The 19,371-nt window shown below is 38.4% G+C and overlaps 1 protein-coding gene across 12 annotated transcripts in view; it reads right to left on the bottom strand.

Moving 5' to 3' along the window:
• NELL2 (neural EGFL like 2) overlaps nt 1-19,371 on the bottom strand; it is a 457,071-nt gene that overhangs the window by 143,381 nt on the left and 294,319 nt on the right. For all 12 annotated transcript variants that reach the window (XM_081593579.1, XM_081593571.1, XM_081593572.1 and 9 more), the window contains one exon: nt 14,698-14,823. In XM_081593579.1, coding sequence (XP_081449705.1) covers nt 14,698-14,823 — 126 coding nt within the window. The remainder of the gene's footprint in view (nt 1-14,697; nt 14,824-19,371) is intronic.

The raw sequence follows: 19,371 nt of genomic DNA, 5'->3' as shown, positions 1-19,371 counted from the left end.
AAGTAAGGACAACATAGATTCCTCTCCCTGTCTGTCTCTCCCATCCTCTCCATTCCTGACTCCACTCTTCACCCATCCAGCATCTCAACTGTTTGTCTGTTTTGAAGACATCATCCTCTGTGTGAGTCAGAGCATCTCTCTCACCATGGAAGCCAAAAAAAGGCAACACACCACCCCGGCCGATCTCCTGCCACTTGGCAAATACATGGCCACGTGACATACACTATAACAACCACCTGCTTCTGCCCAGGAATTTTGAACGTAGAGTGGGTGGTTGGAAGCAGCGGGAGATTTAGCTTTACTTTTCGGTGCTGTGCATTCTCATTCTGTATCCTGTAGTGGCCCCTAGCAATGGGTGACAACATCTTATAATTGCCCCTTCCTGAGAAAACCATTAGAGCTTTGAAGCCTCCAGTAATGTCTTGGTCTCTGCACATTTTACAGACTGCTTCTCAGGATGTACAAGCTTTTCCAGGAAATCCCTTGAAGGTTAAGAGAGCCAGAGTTTTTTCTATTACTTGCACCTAAGAGGGTTGACTACGTACAAACAAATCATATCCCCCCCTCCCCCGCCAACCCTGTTAGCTGACAGGAAACTGAAATGCAGAAAGGCTGAGGGTTGCCTGTGGCCAAGAGGACAGTTGGCAGGTAGCCACACAGGGTTCTCTGCCCCTTCACTCTTAGTTGTTTATCATCGGACTCAGGTTCTGCACAGAAATGTGGAAGTCTTTACTGCTAAAGGAGGGATAATACAGGACTTCTTATGTGTATAAAGAGAAGCCAAACAAAATCAAAAGCATCATTAATATCAGCTAAGCTAATGCCAAAAGCCCCTGGTCCAGCTCCTCTAGCAGAGGACTTGCAACTGGTAATAGCCTCTTTCACTGATTAACTCACAGTGAAATCCTGCAAACTGAATCTAGGTTTTATATTTCCTTAGGTAGTTACATTCTATGCAATATCTTATTATCTCCTTACAAGCCATTGACTGCTACCCTCTTTTGAAAAATATTACATCTATCAAAGAATAAACTGGCCATAGAAAACAACATCTATCATTCACATCAGTTTCACTTCCATGGACCTTTTCCAGTTTATCACCAAATTTTATGTTTTTTTTTGTTCTAAACAATTTGTTCTCTATAAACTTTGTAATGAACTCAATTTTTAGGAGTTTTAAAAATTGGCCAACTATTTGATACTACACTAGAATGGCATACATATTTTGCATGTGACATGACTATTTAAGGTTATTTAATTTCACAAGGAAAACCAATACAGATGAATTCAAAATTTATTAAAGTGTCTGATGGTTTTCCTGAGGTTTATGTCAATGTGATTTATGGATTTGGTAGGAACATGACTCATAAAAAAACCAAACCTTTGATGTTATTTCTATATTAAAATCTCTATGGCTTAAAATGACCATACTTATGATCACTTTAATACTGTAAATCATAGGCTGCAAACTAAAAATACTCTAATTCATGGTAAAGTAAATGGATGAGGCAGCCTGGCTATCGGAATTCTGATATTCAGACATCAGTTTTCTTACTGGAACTGCTGAGTCTCAGTGAGTGGGAAGTGAGGACTTACAATGAATGGGGACACCCTCTCCTCCTAAGAGGGTTGCTGCTACTATGCAGCTGCATTTGATAATTGAGGTGCAGTGACATAGACCCAAAATTAATGGGGAACCATCTGAAAATCTGGCTGGAATTCCTGATTTTCATAATGAAATCGTTTGACTGTTTAAATGTTGAATCATTAAAATGTCCTCAAAGCCAAATATATCGAACCTGAGAGCCAATTCTGGTCACTGATTTGTGACTCAGATACAATCTTGCTGGCATGGAGCCTTCCTGAATATAAAGGTCATTCTCCACCACCTTGTATTCCATTCCAAAGATCTATGGCAGCAGCAATCCCCCAACAACTAAGTCTACACGTGCACTTTAAAAATAGTACTTTCAAAATTATTATCTGCCAACTTTCTTCATATTATGAAGTTAATAATCTTTTAAAAAGTAGGCAGATAAGAAATGTACTATCATTGGATTTACTGTGTTTGGGTAAATGTATAGTCTCAGCTCAGCTCGGTCGCTCAGTCATGTCTGACTCTTTGTGACCCCATGGACTGCAGCACTCCAGGCCTCCCTGTCCATCACCAACTCCCAAAGCTTGCTCAAACTCATGTCCATAGCATCAGTGATGCCATCTAACCATCTCATCCTCTGTCGTCCCCTTCTCCTCCTGCCTTCAATCTTTCCTAGCATCAGGGTGTTTTCTAGGGAGTCAGTTCTTTGCATCAGGTGAGCAAAGTATTGGAGCTTTAACTTCCGCATCAGTCCTTCCAATGAATATTCAGGACTGATTTTCTGTAGGATTGACTGGTTTGATCTTTCTGCATAATTTTGTGTGTTTGTACATGTGTTTGTGTTCTTTAGAATTAGACTAGAAAAATGTCTTTTAAAATAAGGGGCACCCTGAACTTTTACACCAGAAACCAAATATGAAAAAAGCAACTCAATCATTAAAGTGAGGAACTCAGGCATAAATATGAACTGGATCCCCTCTGTGTAACAGACTATCTTCCTAACTCTCTCCATAAACACCAGACTTGCTCCAGAATTACTGGAATTGAATTGCTGCTCCTCAATAATTAGAAAAGAGATGGGAACTGAGAATCATTTTTAAATATAGTTTTGGACAATTCAACAGTGTGAGCTAATAATAATATGTTAGTTTTCTATTATCACCATAACAAACTCTCAACTCAATGGCTTGAAATGACATAATTCATTATATTATAGTTCTATAGGTCATGAGTCCGACCAGACTAAAGTCAGCATGTCTAGAGGGCTGCATTCTTTTTTGGAAGCTCCGTTGATTTTTTCCTCCCGGTGTTCCCCAGCTCCCTACACCCTTCATGTTCATAGCCAGTAATGTTGCAAGTCTCTGATCATCCTTCCATAGACACATCTCCTACTGACAATAGCCAGGCAAAGCTCTTGTCTTTTGAGGACTGGTGTGATTAGATTGAAACTACCCAGATAATCCAGAATAATCTCTTCATTTCAAGGCCTTTAACCTTAATCAGATATGCAAAATCCTTCTTGCCATGTAAATGAACATATTTAAAGGTTCTCAGGATGAGGATGTGGACATCTTTAGAGGGACATTATTCTGTTTACCACAACTACGAACAAAGATAACTATCACTTCTAAATGCTTACTATGTTTCAGCTGTTATACTGATGACTTTGCATGCTTCACCCCATTTGGTTCTAAAAACTACATGTAAGGTATGTAATATCATCCCATTTTAAAGAAGAAAATGAAGCCTAGAGGTTAGGTACATTGCTCAAGATCACAGCTAGAAGACAGCAGAACAAAGACTCAGATCCAAGAAATCTTTAGTATCCATAGTAAAATGTCTTAAAATATTTGTGGAGATGAGGAGGTTAGAGAGAAGATTAAGATTTGATTTGGACCAACTAAAGAGAGAAGAACAGTAAAAGAGAGAAGATCTGTGGAACACTTAGCCATTTCCTGTCTTTTTCCTTGTTGTTGTTGCATTTCCTAACATTTAAGGGATATGTATGCTCAAATCTATTGTATAAAAATGCTTCAGGTAGTGACTTAATGGTTATGATTTTGTTCTAGAAAAATTCTAAATTCAGCTCTCATCAGACCACACTGAAAATATGCTTTCATGGAGTTCCAAGAATACTGACAAAGCATTCTGTCTTCTTTGAAATGAAATATCCTATCACCTTGATTCTAGCTCTGCACTGATTGTTAGAAGTATCATCAATTTAATAATCATTTTCACAGCAGAAAAGAAAAATAACATAAAACAAAAACAAAGTAAAACACCGATGATTCAATGTGCCCACCTCAATTAAAAGGTACGGAGGCTGAGTGAAATGTTTTAGAAACTATAAAATGTGTCTTAGAATTTCCAGAGTTTGCTGGCTTTATCGCTAACAATTTCATTCACACTAAAGTTGCCATTATAAACAACCTATACTTTTGTACTTACTCTTCCTTCTGAAATGCCTTCTCTCAGTCTCCTGAAATGTCTGTTCATCCTTAAAAACCTCAATTTAAAATGTCACTTGGTGACACCTGCCCCAAACCAGGCTTAAACCGGACTACTCACTGCCCCTTCTGAGCTGGCCACAGCTCTCTGCACTTCCCTTTGTTACAGAAAGTACCACAAAGTACAGTAATGATTCATTTACACCATCTCCTTCTATTAAAAATTGGACCCTACTATGCACCCAGATCAAAACTCTGCCGCCAAGAAAAGTGAAAGAAATGTGTGACATCTTGAGGTTTTCACAATCATTCACACACAGTTCTAACACAACACATTTTACTCTTCGTTCATGACTCTTATTTTTCAACCTGGAGCTCTTTATCGGTACTTAGCTGAAGTGGGTTAGTTAACTATTGATAACATTTAATGTCTGCAGTAGGCAGCCTTTAAGAGAGTTTCCACTGATCTCCATCTCGTGATAGATTTGGCTTTGCGTAATTTCCCTCTTTAGAATGAGCTGGATCTTAGTGACTTGCTTCTAACCAATACACTTTAGCAAAAGCCATATGATGTCATTTCTTTGGTTGGGTCACAAAAGATGTTGATTCTGTCCTGCCAGCAGGTTCTTTCTCTGATGGGTTTTGATGAGACAAGCTGCCGTGTTGGAAAGGGCCATATGGCAAGGAACTGAGGGAAACTAATGGTCAGCAGCCAGGAAGGAACTGAACCCATCAACTACAAAGGTAGGGTTAGAGAAAAACCCTTCCCCAGCCCTGGTGGACACCTCGATTGTAGCCATGTGAAAGACCTGAAAAAAAGAATCCAGCTATTCTATGCCCAGATACCTAACCCACAGACTGTGAGACAATAAATGTGTGCTATTTTAAGCTGGTAAATTTGGGGGTTGTTTGTTATGCAGCAGTAGAAAACTAATAACAATGTTAGTCCCTCTAATAGAACTTGGTTTAAGCAAAAGAAAGCCTCTGTGTGGTATCAGAAGTTATCTAAAGAAAGTATCAATCACTGAAATAGGTGGCAACAGATAGACTAGTGAAAGTATTATCCAAACAGTGGGTGAGGCTCTGCTGTTGCCCGGCAGAGGCACATAGGAGAAAAGAGGCTCCAGATTTGAGAGAAGCAGCTCACTCTCTGAGTCTAAACCCATGACCTGAACGTGATACTGCAAAGGCACCTTGGACTGGGGAGAAAAGGGGAACACAGGACTATGTCACCAGGAGGATGCACAGCCACTGCAAGACTAGATCCGCAGCGGAGCCAGAAGATGAACTCTGCTCCATGGAGCATACAGTGAAGAGGCAGGAGGAAGGCCACACTTCCATTCTGGCTGAAGTGCCAAAGCCAACAATCAAGGAAGTATGTGAAAGGCATCTTTTAAACCTCAATTTCAATAATCCTGCCCCCGACAGGTGTCTGTTGCTAAGACACCACTATTATTACACTCCTGGCATGTATAATCTTTTTATTCCCCTCTGTGAGTTTTCAGCTCTGTGATTTTCACATAAAAATCTCATATTAAACCTCAAATATGGATGAAACTGGAGCCCATTATACAGAGTGAAGTAAGCCAGAAAGAAAAACAACAATACAGTATACTAATGCATATATATGGAATTTGAAAGATGGTAACGATAACCCTATATGCGAGACAGAATAAGAGACACAGATGCATGGAACAATTTTATGGACTCTGAGGGAGAAGGTGAGGGTGGGACGTTCTGGGAGAATAGCATTGAAACATGTATATTATCATATGTGAAACAGAACACCATTCCATGTTCGATGCATGAGACAAGGGCTCAGGGCCGGGGCAATGGGATGATCCAGAAGGATGGGATGGGGAGGGAGGTGGGTGGGGGGTCCAGGAGGGGGAACACATGTAAACCCATGGCAGATTCATGTCAATGTATGGCAAAAACTATTGCAATGTTGTGAAGTGATTGGCCCCCAACTAAAATAAATAAATTTATAAAAAATAAAAAAATAAAAAAATAAACCTCAAACAATAATCCATTTGGGACAAAGGTGAGTTAGGGTTTACCAACCAAGTCAAAGCCAGTGAGGCTGCTTAATGAGGCAGCTCCCATCACTTCAGTGCTCGGATGACCTTGCACAGAGGCAAGCTTGTGTGGATGCACACCATCGGCTGTGCTCTCTGATCAAACCACAGCCAGGCTGGAGGTCATACATGGATACAACGGCTGGGCTGAGATGCTGCAGAAAGGCTCTGACAAGCCTGGAAACCACTATATCAGCACTGGTGTGCAACCCCCACTCACTGACAGATTCATATAGCACAGACTCCTTTTCCAAGCTTTTCATCTTGAAAAAGGCAATTCAGCTCCCTGAGCCTTTGAGCCTGTTCCATTTTGAGCTGACTGCTAATTGTATGCGTGCACATATGTGTTTCAGAAGAGAGATAAGCACATTGCCTTGGCCTCCACACTCACTGTGCAGACGTGTCTCACTTCTGTTCCTTGTAAGTTTTCCAAATGTAGTCTGAAGTTTTCTAAACATTAACCCTTCCTGGTAACCATGGTACACATTCTTCTAGAGAGGTTTTCTTGATTATATTTGCTTAAAAAACTGTTTTTCATTATTAAGTCTTTGAGTCCTGAGGCTTGGTATTTTAATTTGATTTTGTAATCATGTTTAGATTTTCAAGTTACTCAATAATTTAACTATACAGCATAATAATATATAAGGAACTGTAGGAGATGAATGAGGTAGCTAATAGCATTAGAGGCTGTATTTTTAAATTTTAAAACCCCAAATCTGATTTTTCATGTTTAATGAAATATGCCACAATTGTATCATATTTTGTAATGTTGATTCCAGAAAAGGAAAATTTGGAATGACTGTTCATAAAAATGCAAAATTCTTTCCCAATAGTCATGGCAACTAGTGGCCAGATGGTAGGATTGTCTGATCATTGATTGTGTGTCTTTGGAAAAGAAATCCACATGGAAGCACCCAGGCTCATAAAATCTGCCCTGCCTGAGAACTGACCAGACTCACTAATTCTCTACAGGCCACATTTCTACTCTGGGCAGATTAGTATCCACAGGAAGGCCTGGATGCATTTATCTAGCCCCTGGGTATCCCCATCTAGCATTCATTCTCAAGAACAATCTGAGGAACCTCCCTGATCCTAGGCAGTACAACAAATCCTCCTATGGAAGGAGTTTTTCTAACTTCCAGAGAGAGTGCTATTCAGTTATACCAAGGTTTCTCTTTTCTTTTTTAAGCTCCCATTCACAGGTACATAATAAGTCAGTTGAATAAATAAAAACACATTGAATCTATTGCTCCAGCAAATCTGTTTATAATAATAACAAAAATAATTCCATTGAAAAATAACCAGAGAGAAGTGCCCAGTTGAAAAAGCCCTAGGAAAAAAAAAAAAGCCCTAGGAAAATAAGATGTTTCCTCAAGAGGATCACTTTTCTAATCACAACAGCAACAACAACAATGATAGTAGCTAACTTTATTAAAGATTTCTTCTGTGCTAGGTATTTTACTAAAGAGTCAAGGCCTTTTATAATTAAAATTACTTTATTTAGGATTTTTGTGAGCATTGAAATGCATATTTTCACTTCTTGTTCTTTACCATCGTTGTCTCTGATCTGTGCTTCTCCTGGCCTCCTATACTCTCTGCCATTGTCCACAATACTTGTACTTCCTTCACAATTTATATACCAGTAATTATCACACTACACGCACAATGAATTATCTATTTTCTTCTGTACTTGTAATTTTGATAAATCCACTGAGAACCATATTAAAGCAGATGCTAACAAAATTATTGTAGATCCATAAAATAAATTATCAACTTCAATTTAAATTCTTTTTGGAAGACTGAAGGATAAAAAAGAATAATATTATGCTGTGTTTCATCTCTTTAAGCACTTTAAGGAAATTACCTTTGCTAGCATTAATTAATAGGGGATTCAAACAAACACACACAAAAGAGACAACTATTTGCCGAAGGGGCATGCATAGGTTACAACAGACTTAAAATCTTTGCTTTGGTTGCTCACTAGTAAATCCTCTGCAACCTTCTGTGTATGTCAAATAGCATCCAAAACTCTTGAAAATGTTGGAAAATCAACAGTAATAAAACCTGAAAAATAGGATGGTAATGATTTTTCAAGAAGCCAGTATGGACCATGTTAGAGAAAAAGAAGTAACCGCAACAATGAGATCATAAAATGTAAGCACTAGGAGTATTCAATGCTATAAAAAGTTAAGTACTTTAAGAAGTAAAACTCCTTAGGGAATATCAGAGGAGGCTCTTTGTTTAACAACAAAAATCAAGTATTCAGTAGAACTTCTTGTGCTTAGACACTTTATAAACCTTCTGTGATATGTGACAAGGACCAAAGCCAGAATTAGTAGCTCTGGAACAATGGAAGCAGTTAGGGTCAGTGGAAAGCATAGTGGGGAGGCAGCAGGATAGTGTAATTTGAGGGGCCTAATAAATCCCCTCTGCCACTCCTGTGACGTCTGCAATTTTACCACTGTAGAATCACATTCCCCTAGGTTAAGCTAAGAACAGTGTTGGTTTTTTTTAATTTATATTATTGAAGTATAGTTGATTTACAACACTGTATTAATTTCTGCTATACAGCAAAGTAGTTCAGTTATACACACACACATCACATACACACGTATATATATTCCTTTCCGGATTCGTTTCCTTTATGGTTTATCACAGGATATTGAATATAGTTCCCTGTGCTATATAGTAGGACCTTGTTGCTTACCCATCCTATACATAACTGTTTGCATCTGCTAACCCCAAACTCCCAGTCCATCCCTTCTCCAACTCCCTTTCCCATTGGCAACCACAAGTCTGTCTTCTATGTCTGTGAGTCTTAAGAACAGGTTTTTGATAAGAGAAAGGAGAGAAAAGAACTTGGGAGAGAGCTGGACTTACCAAGAAGAGGCCCCTTTTGTGGCCAAAGGCCAATAAAAGGACACTGGGTGCCATAAGAACTGAGCGAAGGGCTCTATATAATGAGGTCTAAAGAAAAACCAGGAGAGGAAAAGGGAAATTAAAAAGACAGTGTACATGCTACATTTTTGAAGAGGTGACCCTAATTTCTCAACCTTGGCACCATGCACATTTTGGGTCATATAATTCTTTGTTATGGGGAGCTGTCTTATACTGGATGTCCTGTGCAGAATAAAGATTAATGACTCAGTTGGAAAGTAACCATAGAAAAAGCTCCCAGTTGAAAGGGTTCCAGAAAAATAAGAATTTCCTCAAAGAGGTTAGTTAGTGTAATAATATTATAGGATATTTAGCATGTCTCTGGCTTCTACCTGTCAGATGCCAGTAGTATCCCCCTTTCGCACAGCTGTGGTAACCAGCAACATGTCCACACACTGTCAAATAATCTCTGAGAGGCAGGACGGCAAAATCACCCTTGTGGGATACCACTGCCCTAAAGGATAAATTTTCTCCCTAAGTTGGGCAGGACCTTTTCCATTCCTTGGTGGTAGCATGGTCTACCCTCCCCATTCCTGTTCCCACTCTAAAAAACTGCACGAGAGTGGGAAGCTTACAAGCTCATTGACATAAAAAAGAATGAGAACTCCATTTTTTCATTATAACACTCAAAGCAGAGAGACATAAATCATGAAAATCTGAAATAAACCTTTTCCTTCAGGATATTTTTATCCTTTGATAATTCCAAAATCTGTGACCCCCATCTGTATTACCAGAACTATCTTATTCTTTGTCCACTACACAAGACTAGTGTCAAGAAGAACTGTCTACACTGCTATATTCAAAATGGATAACCAACGAGGATCTATTGTATAGCGCATGGAACTCTACTCAATGTTATGTGACAGTCTGGATGGGAGAGGGGTTTGGAAGAGAACGGATACATGTGTTTGTAAGGCTGAATCCCTTCGCTGTTCACTTGAAACTACCACAACATTGTTAATTGGATATATCCCAATACAAAATAAAAACTTTAAAGAAAAAAAAGGGGGCTAATAAGATTCAGAAAGGTGTCCTCAATTTAATCAATGCTTATGTGAGTGAACCAAGAAAGGCATTCAGTTTGGTTCAGTTCAGTCGCTCAGTCGTGTCAGACTCTTTGCAACGCCATGGACTGCAGCACACCAGGCTTTCCTGACCATCACCAACTCTTAGTTGAGATAAATAATCAAGACACTTTGTTATGCATAAAAATTAAGTTATCTTTATAATCAGAGAGATAAAAGAATGGACTGCTAACATCTTGGATTGTACAAACCAAACCCTTTTCCTTCCCTTCCCTCTGTGTTTTCTCTCCTTCTTTCTTTCTTCCCTCTCTTTCTCTTTTCCTCCCTCTGTTTCTACCTCCCTTCTTTACATTCTCTTTTCTTGTAGGTAGACCCATGTTTTTCTCCAGAATAGAAAAGAATATGAGGACAGAGATTATGAAGTATTAACCACGAAAAAAACCCTCACTGGAAGGAAAATTATATTTATGAGTTTAAAAGCATTTTAAAGTGCAGCATCAACACTTTATCAATAATATAAAGTGTGTAAATGGTGCAACTGAGTCATCAATGAAACTGCAAAACAGAGTCAGAGGCCCAGAAAGTGACAATTTCTATCTCTTCTCTTGACTTCTGATCATTACTATAAGATCTGTAGGGGAAAAATTCTTTTTAGAGTTGAACTTAATGAAGTGAAACAATCTATAGAAAGGCAGTTTAGCTACTGAACATTATAAATTCAATCATGCAATTCTAGATAAAATACGAATCTTTTCTCCTTACTTGTTTTCGTGTGGTTACAAATTGAACAAATGGTTAACAACATAAGAACTAAGAATAAGAAGTCTTATCTCTGCCCCCTTTTGCCTTCCACTAACTGTAAGACCAAAGGAAGGCAATTAATCTCTCTGAGTCTCAATTTCCTCATTTATGGAAGTTAGGAGATTGGACTAGATTGTCCTCAAGAAACCACTATTGTAAAGTAATTAGCCCCCAACTAAAATAAATAAATTTGTTAAAAAATAAATAAATAAAAATAAATTAAAAAAAAAAAAGAATTTTTCCATCTCTAAAATCTCATGATGAGGAATATCTAACTCAAATTATCTGAAAGTGACAGAAAAAAAAAACCAATGTGCAATTCTACCAACCATGGAAGGTGAATACTCTGTAGTATACATAATTTCTATGCCAGAACTACAGGGTTATAAAAGCAAAAATGGCTTCTTTAATAGATCAAAGCCCTTGACTCTAAAGTAACGCATATTGCCTTGGATTTTTCTTTAAATTAGAATGTCAATGATTTATTTTCGGATAATGTAAGCACGTTTGAGTGTCTGCTGGGTACAGTGTTGACAATGTCACTTGTCACGCTATGGCAGGGTGCTCTTCACTAGGAGAGTGGCAGGGATACAGAAGCAAAACAAATTCAGAACTTCAAGAGCTCAGTCACAAACATCAGAGAATAGCTCTGCAGTGGTGTCTTGACATTTATTCTGGAAGGCCTACTCCTGCAAGTATGTGAATGTCTGTTTCTAAAATTCAGAGAAAATAAACCTTAATCTTCGCAGAGAAACAAAGTCCTACTCTGGTCTTATGAGAGCTCTTGATAAGGTACAGCTGTGATGCCTTCGGCCATGAGGAGAACCCACATCAGACAGGAGCCATTTCTTCAAGCCTTCTGTACAGATGCTAATATGAAAGGGTGGAGGAAAAGATTCACAGAGGGAGAATTTTAAAATGCATTCCTTTATAGGAACCCTAAATATGTGCTGACCCTGCATAGTAAAGCATAAAATGTTTTGCCAAAAATCATCTGACTCTGGAGGACAAAATAAAATTCACCCATATTCCCAAGAAAATCTATCTTGTACATATGGATGTAAATTCTCAAATTTGCAGACCTACTCATGTGGTTTAGTCACTAAGTCGTGTCCAACTCTTGCAACCCCATGGATTGCAGCTTGCAAGTCTCCTCTGTCCATGGGATTCTTACTCATAGTAGACAGAAATTTTAGGGGCAAGAAAGTCTCTTTTAAATGGAAGCATAGAAATAGCTTGTTGGAAATACTGGTGCATCAATAAAGAAACATTCTAGCATCTGCCAGATAGTAAAATCCCTGGCTCTGGTTCCTTAGGCAAAAAATCATAGCCTTGATAGCTTTCCCTAAGATGATTTCAGCCTTCCTTGGTATCCCAACAAAGGGACACTTCATTTTTATCGTTAGATACTTTGAAATCTTAAGGGAAATTCTCCCTAAGTAGTCAAAAAAAAAAAAAAAAACAGTAATTTGTGGGATTTTATTTGGAAAGAAAATATACTGGGAGAGGTAGAGCCAAAGAAGGACATGGTCTGTAAGGGATGACAGCTGAACTAGCCCTAGGATTTACAGCCAACAGAAAGGCTCAGGATGGAAATGAACCTCTTGAAAATACCCTCCCCGAAGAAACACTCCTCACTCAACACTGTGTCAAATTTTGCGCTGTGTATTCTTCCTTACTTATATCTAACACTTTTTAAGATTGTGAGAAAAACAAAAAGAATCACTAGGAAGTACAACAATGTACAAAGCTTTTTAAGTCTCTAATGACAAAAAATTAGCAGACTCCTTGAAAATTGCTAACATTGATTTTTAATGAGCACATCTTGAAATACCACTCTCTGAATAGTGTTGTCTCTTAGACAGTTTTGTTATTCATTACATTGGAACTCAGACTTATTGATATTACCAATATTATGGCAAACTGTTTATTTTATTCTTCATATATTTATTAAGACTTGTTCTTTTATATTCCCTTTTTTATGTTGAAAAATATCTCTGTAGTACTCCATCAGGATACTTTGCCGCTCAGTGTGATTATATTTTTTATAACGAGAAAGTGCAGAATTGTTCCCATAATATGGAAATGCTTAGGATGAATTAACAAAAAAGCACAAATCTGTAAATCCATTGGCAATTCTATATTAAATATATTTTCTACCTTCAGAATATCTTTGGTTATTCTCCATAGATTAAGAAGGCACTTCCCATTACAATTTATTTTCATCGTTCTATTTTACAGATACTATACTTGAATTTAGAGGAAGGACTTTCCCTTTGCACTAACTAATAAACAGGATACCAAGTACAGATGGTCCTCACTTTCAATGGTCCAACAAATGATTTTTCTGACCTCATGGTGGTGTAAAAATGATATACATTCAGAAGTAAATAAACTTCTAAATTTGATCTTCTCCCAGGCTAGCTATATGCAGCATGATACTTTTGTGATTCTGAGCAGCAGTAGAAAGCTGATGTAAACAACCGATATATTTATCAGTTTTTCACTTTCATCGTAGTATTCAATAAATTACATGAGATAGTCAACATTTTATTATAAAACAGGCTTTGTGTTAGTTGAATTTTCACACCTGTAGGATAATGTAAGTGTCCTGAACACACTTAAGGTAGGCTAGGCTAAGCTGTGATGTTTGATAGGCTTAGATGAATTAAATACATTATCAACTTAAGAAATTTTCAATTTATGGTGGGTTCGTGCAGACATAACCACATTGTTAACTCAAGAAAGATCTGTAGTATGCAGAATTATCACAGTATTGAAGACTTGGAAGAATACACATTAACAAAGGCAACATTTTTATTATAGATTTTGTATGTTTACCAGGAAGTATTATAGAATCTTTCCCTGGAAACTTCTCAGTGTTGTTTATACACCCACCTGATAAAAATTATGAGTTGGAGGTAGAGTGAAAATGAAAAGACAACACTTCAAGTGCTCTCCAGCTTTATGATTCTACGTTTTTCTAGAATATGGTGTAGAATATGTATACCTATGTATGTATATACATATATATATATGTATATACACACACATATATATATAAATATATATATATATGATTTTTTAATTTAAAAAAGCCAAAAGAATGTCATATTTCACACCCACATTTCTTTAATCCCCATGTTCTACAAGCTACTCTGCTAGCACAGTTTTCTTTCATATTCTATAGACTATAATGGGAATAAATTATTGTATTCCAGGACCGACTTTAGGCACTACTAACACTCAAGATACCCCTGAGCAGGTCTCTGGGAGTGATGGCAGGTACTGATGGGAGTGATATTTCATAACACAAACATAAGCAAAACTTCTCTGATGCAGGTACTTGACCACACTTCCCAGAGGGATGAAATTTTTCCCATTTCCTAGCACAGCAAGAATCTATTTCTGAAAACATCACATTATTTATGTCATCATTTCTCTATTCAAAAGTTGACTGTCATGCAGAGAAAATATTATTTAGGGGCTGTTTCTCAGATTTGCCATAGAATTCAAATTAGTGTCGAGTATAAATACTATTTAAGTATATAATTATATAATACTGATTTTATTCTTCAGTTTATCTTTACATTTCTAATAGGAATTTCTTATCCAGAGCAAGGAGATAGTCCTTTCCTTAGAACAGATTCAGAATTAACTATCAAATCAAGAAGATATGCTTTTACTTACGACTTGTTTTGTTGTAAGGAGGTATTTATGGCATGCCTCTCCAAATACTTGAGTTAAAAGAAACCTTTAAAAGTAAATTTAAGGCATAGAGGTAATTTATTTCACAAATAGCCACTGTTTACCTGTGCATGAATAATCATCAATTCTGATGTATCCAGTTTTGCAGATGCACATGAAGGAACCCGGGGTGTTAACACACTTCGTGTTCTCACGACAGTAATGGCGCCCTTCGGCACACTCATCAATGTCTGTGAAGAAAAAGCAGGGCAAAGAGGTCAACCATGGCCAATATTACAGAGTTTTTCTACAATTTTCTTTGGTGGTGAGAGGGCAAAAGTTACTAATTGAGAAGAATTTTTAAAATGTATTCAAAGTATCTCTTTTAATAGAAACCTTTGATGTTGAAATGACAGAAACTATAATATTTTTTCCTAACAGCTCTTGTTGGAATTTAAAAGATGTTTTTTTATTTCAACTTGCATCGTTCTAAAATATATTTCAAAATATCCAGCCCATTCATCTACCTTAGATAGAATGATAAAATGAATCAGAACGTAGAGATTGGGCTGCCTTAGGGTCTTAGAAGCTTCAATCACTGAGCATATCATATATTATTTTTTGATTCACTGGCTATTCCGTACACTTGGGGAGACCCTGAAAGAGGTAAATAAAATATTCAATAAACACCAGAACTTGAAAATCTTCACTTAAAGATGTGAAACCAACAACATGCAGTTTATTAAAGATATAGCTATCCCAGTAAGTGTTGAACAGAGATGAAATTACAGTGTAGAGCCTGATATAAATAAGAAGCTGAAAAACAGCAAAATAATATAACATATTGAAGAACTTTCATAGTAATTCATATACTAAATATTGTTTTCTTGGTATTGCTTAATGTGTCTGAAGAAAATATTAATGCTCTAAGGATTTAGTGCAAACTAATAATCTAATTTTGTTCTCTTATAATGAGGTTAAGGCTAAGGCTAGAGGCCACTATTCATTTATTTCCTTTCAGTGAATATTTATGTTCCCCCTTCCTTGTTCCAAGCATTGTTCTGGGGTTTATTGATGAAAACAGAAGGGCATGGGTAAGGTATGATGTGTCCTCAAGGATCTCCCATCTAGAAGGGAAGTAGACCTCCCTTCTAGACGGGAAGTAGATCAAAGAAGCACAATGAGTGTGGCAGGCTGACAACAAAGAACAGCACAAGATGGGGGCAAGGCCTGGGACAGGACCCTGAATCTCAGCCCAGCATTGTTGCTGCTAGGATGTTGGGGGAAGCCCCGCACGCTTGTGTAAAGGAGGACTTATGAGTTCTTGGGAAAAATAATGCTTCACTGATCTGAGAAACTCTTTACAACTTAAAGAGCTTTATTAAAGCAGAGTATTTATGCTTTTCTCGTGTGGCTCAGCTGGTAAAGAATCCGCCTGCAATGAGGGAGACCTGGGTTTGATTGCTGGGTTGGGAAGATCCCCTGGAGAAGGGAACAGCTACCTACTCCAGTATTCTGGCCTGGAGAATTCCATGGACAATATATAGTCCATAGGGTCGCAAAGAGTTGGACACAACTGAGCAACTTTCACTCACTTTCACATACACCATTAAGTTTCAAGCATTTATTAGCAATCACTAATCTGTCTGTCAAAAATAAGAAATAACTATATGCATACATGCTGTTTAGTTCACAATAGGCTGGATTTCACATGCGTTTCCTCAAAGAACTCAAATAACATGTTGAGGTAGATAGAATGAGCTTAACTATTATCTCCATTTTTCAGGTGAGAGATCTGAGGCACAGAAAGGTTAGAGGACTTTCCTGAAGTCAGAGAGATAATTAATTTGCATATCAAAGCATGTGAACCTAGGTCTTTTGAACTGCTCCGACCACAAGCTTTCTTAAGTCTGTATTATAATGAAAGAAACGTCTTAGTCTATTTCACAGGTGGGTTTACTAGGTATACTTTGCTGGTCCTAACCTCCTGCCAAGGTCTCTGGTCCCTTGGATCCTGCCATATCTCACTGCATATTTCATGTATACTTATTATTCTTTCTCTGACTCCAAGGAGCTCTTCTTTCTCTACCTGCCAGGTGAATGCTGGTGTCTCCTGGGGTCTGTCCCTGACCTGTTTTCTCTCTCTCCACTCTGTGCAATTATTTACATTGTTATGGCATCACTACCAGGTGAAGTGACATTTCTTTAAAACATTTTATTTTTTATTGGAGTACAGCTGATTAACAATGTTGTATAGTTTCAGCTGGACAGTAGAGGGGCTCAGCCATCCATATACACATATGCATTCTCCACCAAACCCCCTTTGATCCAGGCTGCCACATAACACTGAGCAGTTTCCTGTGCTATACAGTAGGACCCTGTCATACACCAAGTTTTGAGTGAAGAAACTTGCAAGTGCAAAGCCATAATAAGCACTAGTACTAATTGGGAAGAATGTGAATTTTAATAATAAAACTGTCCCCATTTTATAGTTCTTCTCTGCATGAACATAAAGCATTTTACAGGTATTTTATCATTATGTAGCACTCTTTATTAAGGGCCTTAATGCATTGACCAGGCAAGGTGCTTCTCCTCTAGAAGTCTACTTTCTCAAATCCTTGTGGTGAAGCCACAAAGTAACATTGACCTCATCTGTACTATTAAAAGAAATGGATTAATTATAGGAGAGAACTAGATGACCCAATACTACAAAAGTCATGCCATTCATATAAACTCAACTATGCTTCCTGAGAGTGTCAAAAGAAGCAGCTGACACAGTCTCTCAGGCAGCTACATTTTAGAGCTAGAGGACCACTGGCAATCATCTGTTGCTAACTAGTTATTTTACAGATGAAAAAACTGAAGTTTAGAGAGACTCCATTTTCCATTCAGCTTCTAAATGAAAGTCAACACAGTAAATTACTAACAGCATACGAAGCCCTTTCCAGTTTGGCCATTATTTTTTTGACTTTACATTCTATGACCGCACTCTTTCTTCATTCTCAGTGTTCTGGCCACACTGAGCTTTTGGTCATTTCTCGAAGGGGCCATGCTGTTTCATATTTAGGTGCTTTTGCATATGTCATTCTCTAGTCTCCTTCTCTCCCTATCACCACCTCAGTGGGTCTTGTCTACCAATAAATTCACCCTTCAAGAGTCTGTTTAACTATCTCTCTGTGAAAACTTCCCTAATGAAGTAAAATGTTCCCTATGTAATACTCCATTGGAACTTTGCAAATGTTTCCATTAAAGATATATCCACTTTACCTTTATTAATTTTTGTAGGCTTCTTTTTTTCCAATAAGTCAAATATACTCCTGAAGGGCAAGGATTCTATTTGTGTTTCTTAGCTCTGGCTACACATTATACTTAACTGAGATGCTTTTAAAAACCTTTGGTTTTTGTGCTGACTTCCTAACTATCACTCTAAATTCTTATTTAATTATCTATAATGGAACACACACATAATATTATTTTTAATCTTCTCTGTGAAGAATTTAATGTAGGGTTCAGCAAAATTTTTTAGTAAAGAACCAGATAGTAAATATTTTAGGCTTTGGAGGTCCATATGATCTCTATTGCAACTGCTTAAGTCCTGTTGTTGCAGCATGAAGGCAACCATAGACAATATGCAAATGGATGAGCCTTTGGACAATGTTCCAGTAGAGCTTTATTTATAAAATAGGAAGGTGAATCAGATTTGGCTCACAGGCCATAGTTTGATAACCCCTTGTTTAATGCACAATCAGAGTTAAGGATCACTCAGAAGGACCATGATGGTGAAGTAGCAGGGCATAAGGCTCATCTCCCCCAACAAACACATTAAAAATACTTCTACATACGGGAATTTTCACAGAGAATCGACTAGAAACTGGTGAAGACCTCTTATATAACCAAAGCTGCAGGAAACCTCTCCACATAATGAGGTTGGACAGAAAAGAAAAAGAAAAAGGCATTAGGACAGTACTGACATCTCTGAGGAGGATCTATAAAGGAGAGAGAGTCCACATGTAGCCCCTTGTCATGGAGGACCCCTTTCCAGCTAAGAGGTCAGCTGGCACTGGAAGGGCCTGGACTTTGCTCATGAGGAGTATGTGCATGCTGGCTTGCTAGTAATCATGGAGGAGAGAGACAGAACAGACGGCTGCCACCTCACCACAGTCCCAAACATCTGAAATGTGTGCCAGGCAGGGCTGCTAGCACTCCACGACTAGGCGTTAAATCTCAGTCAGAAGGGTAGTTGGAGAGAACTCAGCCTAGCTGCACAGAGACAGCCCAGGGGTCCTGGGGAGTGGTGCAGGCAAAACCTTAAAGCCCACTGGCAGCACAGCATGCACATGACAAGTGTGGGACTGGCGTTGGAGCCATCATCAGTGCTCACACAGGTAGAGTTGGGTCCAGTTGTGGCACACTGTGGGCTCACGTATGAAGGGGGCAGGTCTGGTCTTGAAGCCCATCATAAGAGCTCATAGGGTGGGGAGAGGTCTGGCTGCAGTGGACTTTGGCAGGTGGCACCAGATAAATGCATGTCTTGAGTGGACAGCCCATGGGGAGAAGTACATAGCAGCTCATTTCCAGAGAGAGCCTTCTGGTTCCACCCATATCATCAAACAGTTTGCAGCCAGATCTGGGGCACAAAGGACCTGGGAGAGGTCTGCCACAGAGGCGGTCAAGACTCCAGGAAGCAGCATAACCACCTTGATTCCTGCAGCCAGAGCATCCTATCCCCCAGCACCAGCCCACACCACAGCCTAGAACTAGGTCTGGGGCAAAAAGTGGAGAAAGGGATGCAACCCTGG

Source organism: Giraffa tippelskirchi, chromosome 4 (assembly GCF_054371585.1).
Source record: "Giraffa tippelskirchi isolate mGirTip1 chromosome 4, T2T-mGirTip1v1.2.pri, whole genome shotgun sequence".
NCBI classification, from domain to species: Eukaryota; Metazoa; Chordata; class Mammalia; order Artiodactyla; family Giraffidae; genus Giraffa; species Giraffa tippelskirchi.
This window is presented reverse-complemented; position numbering and strand designations above follow the sequence as displayed.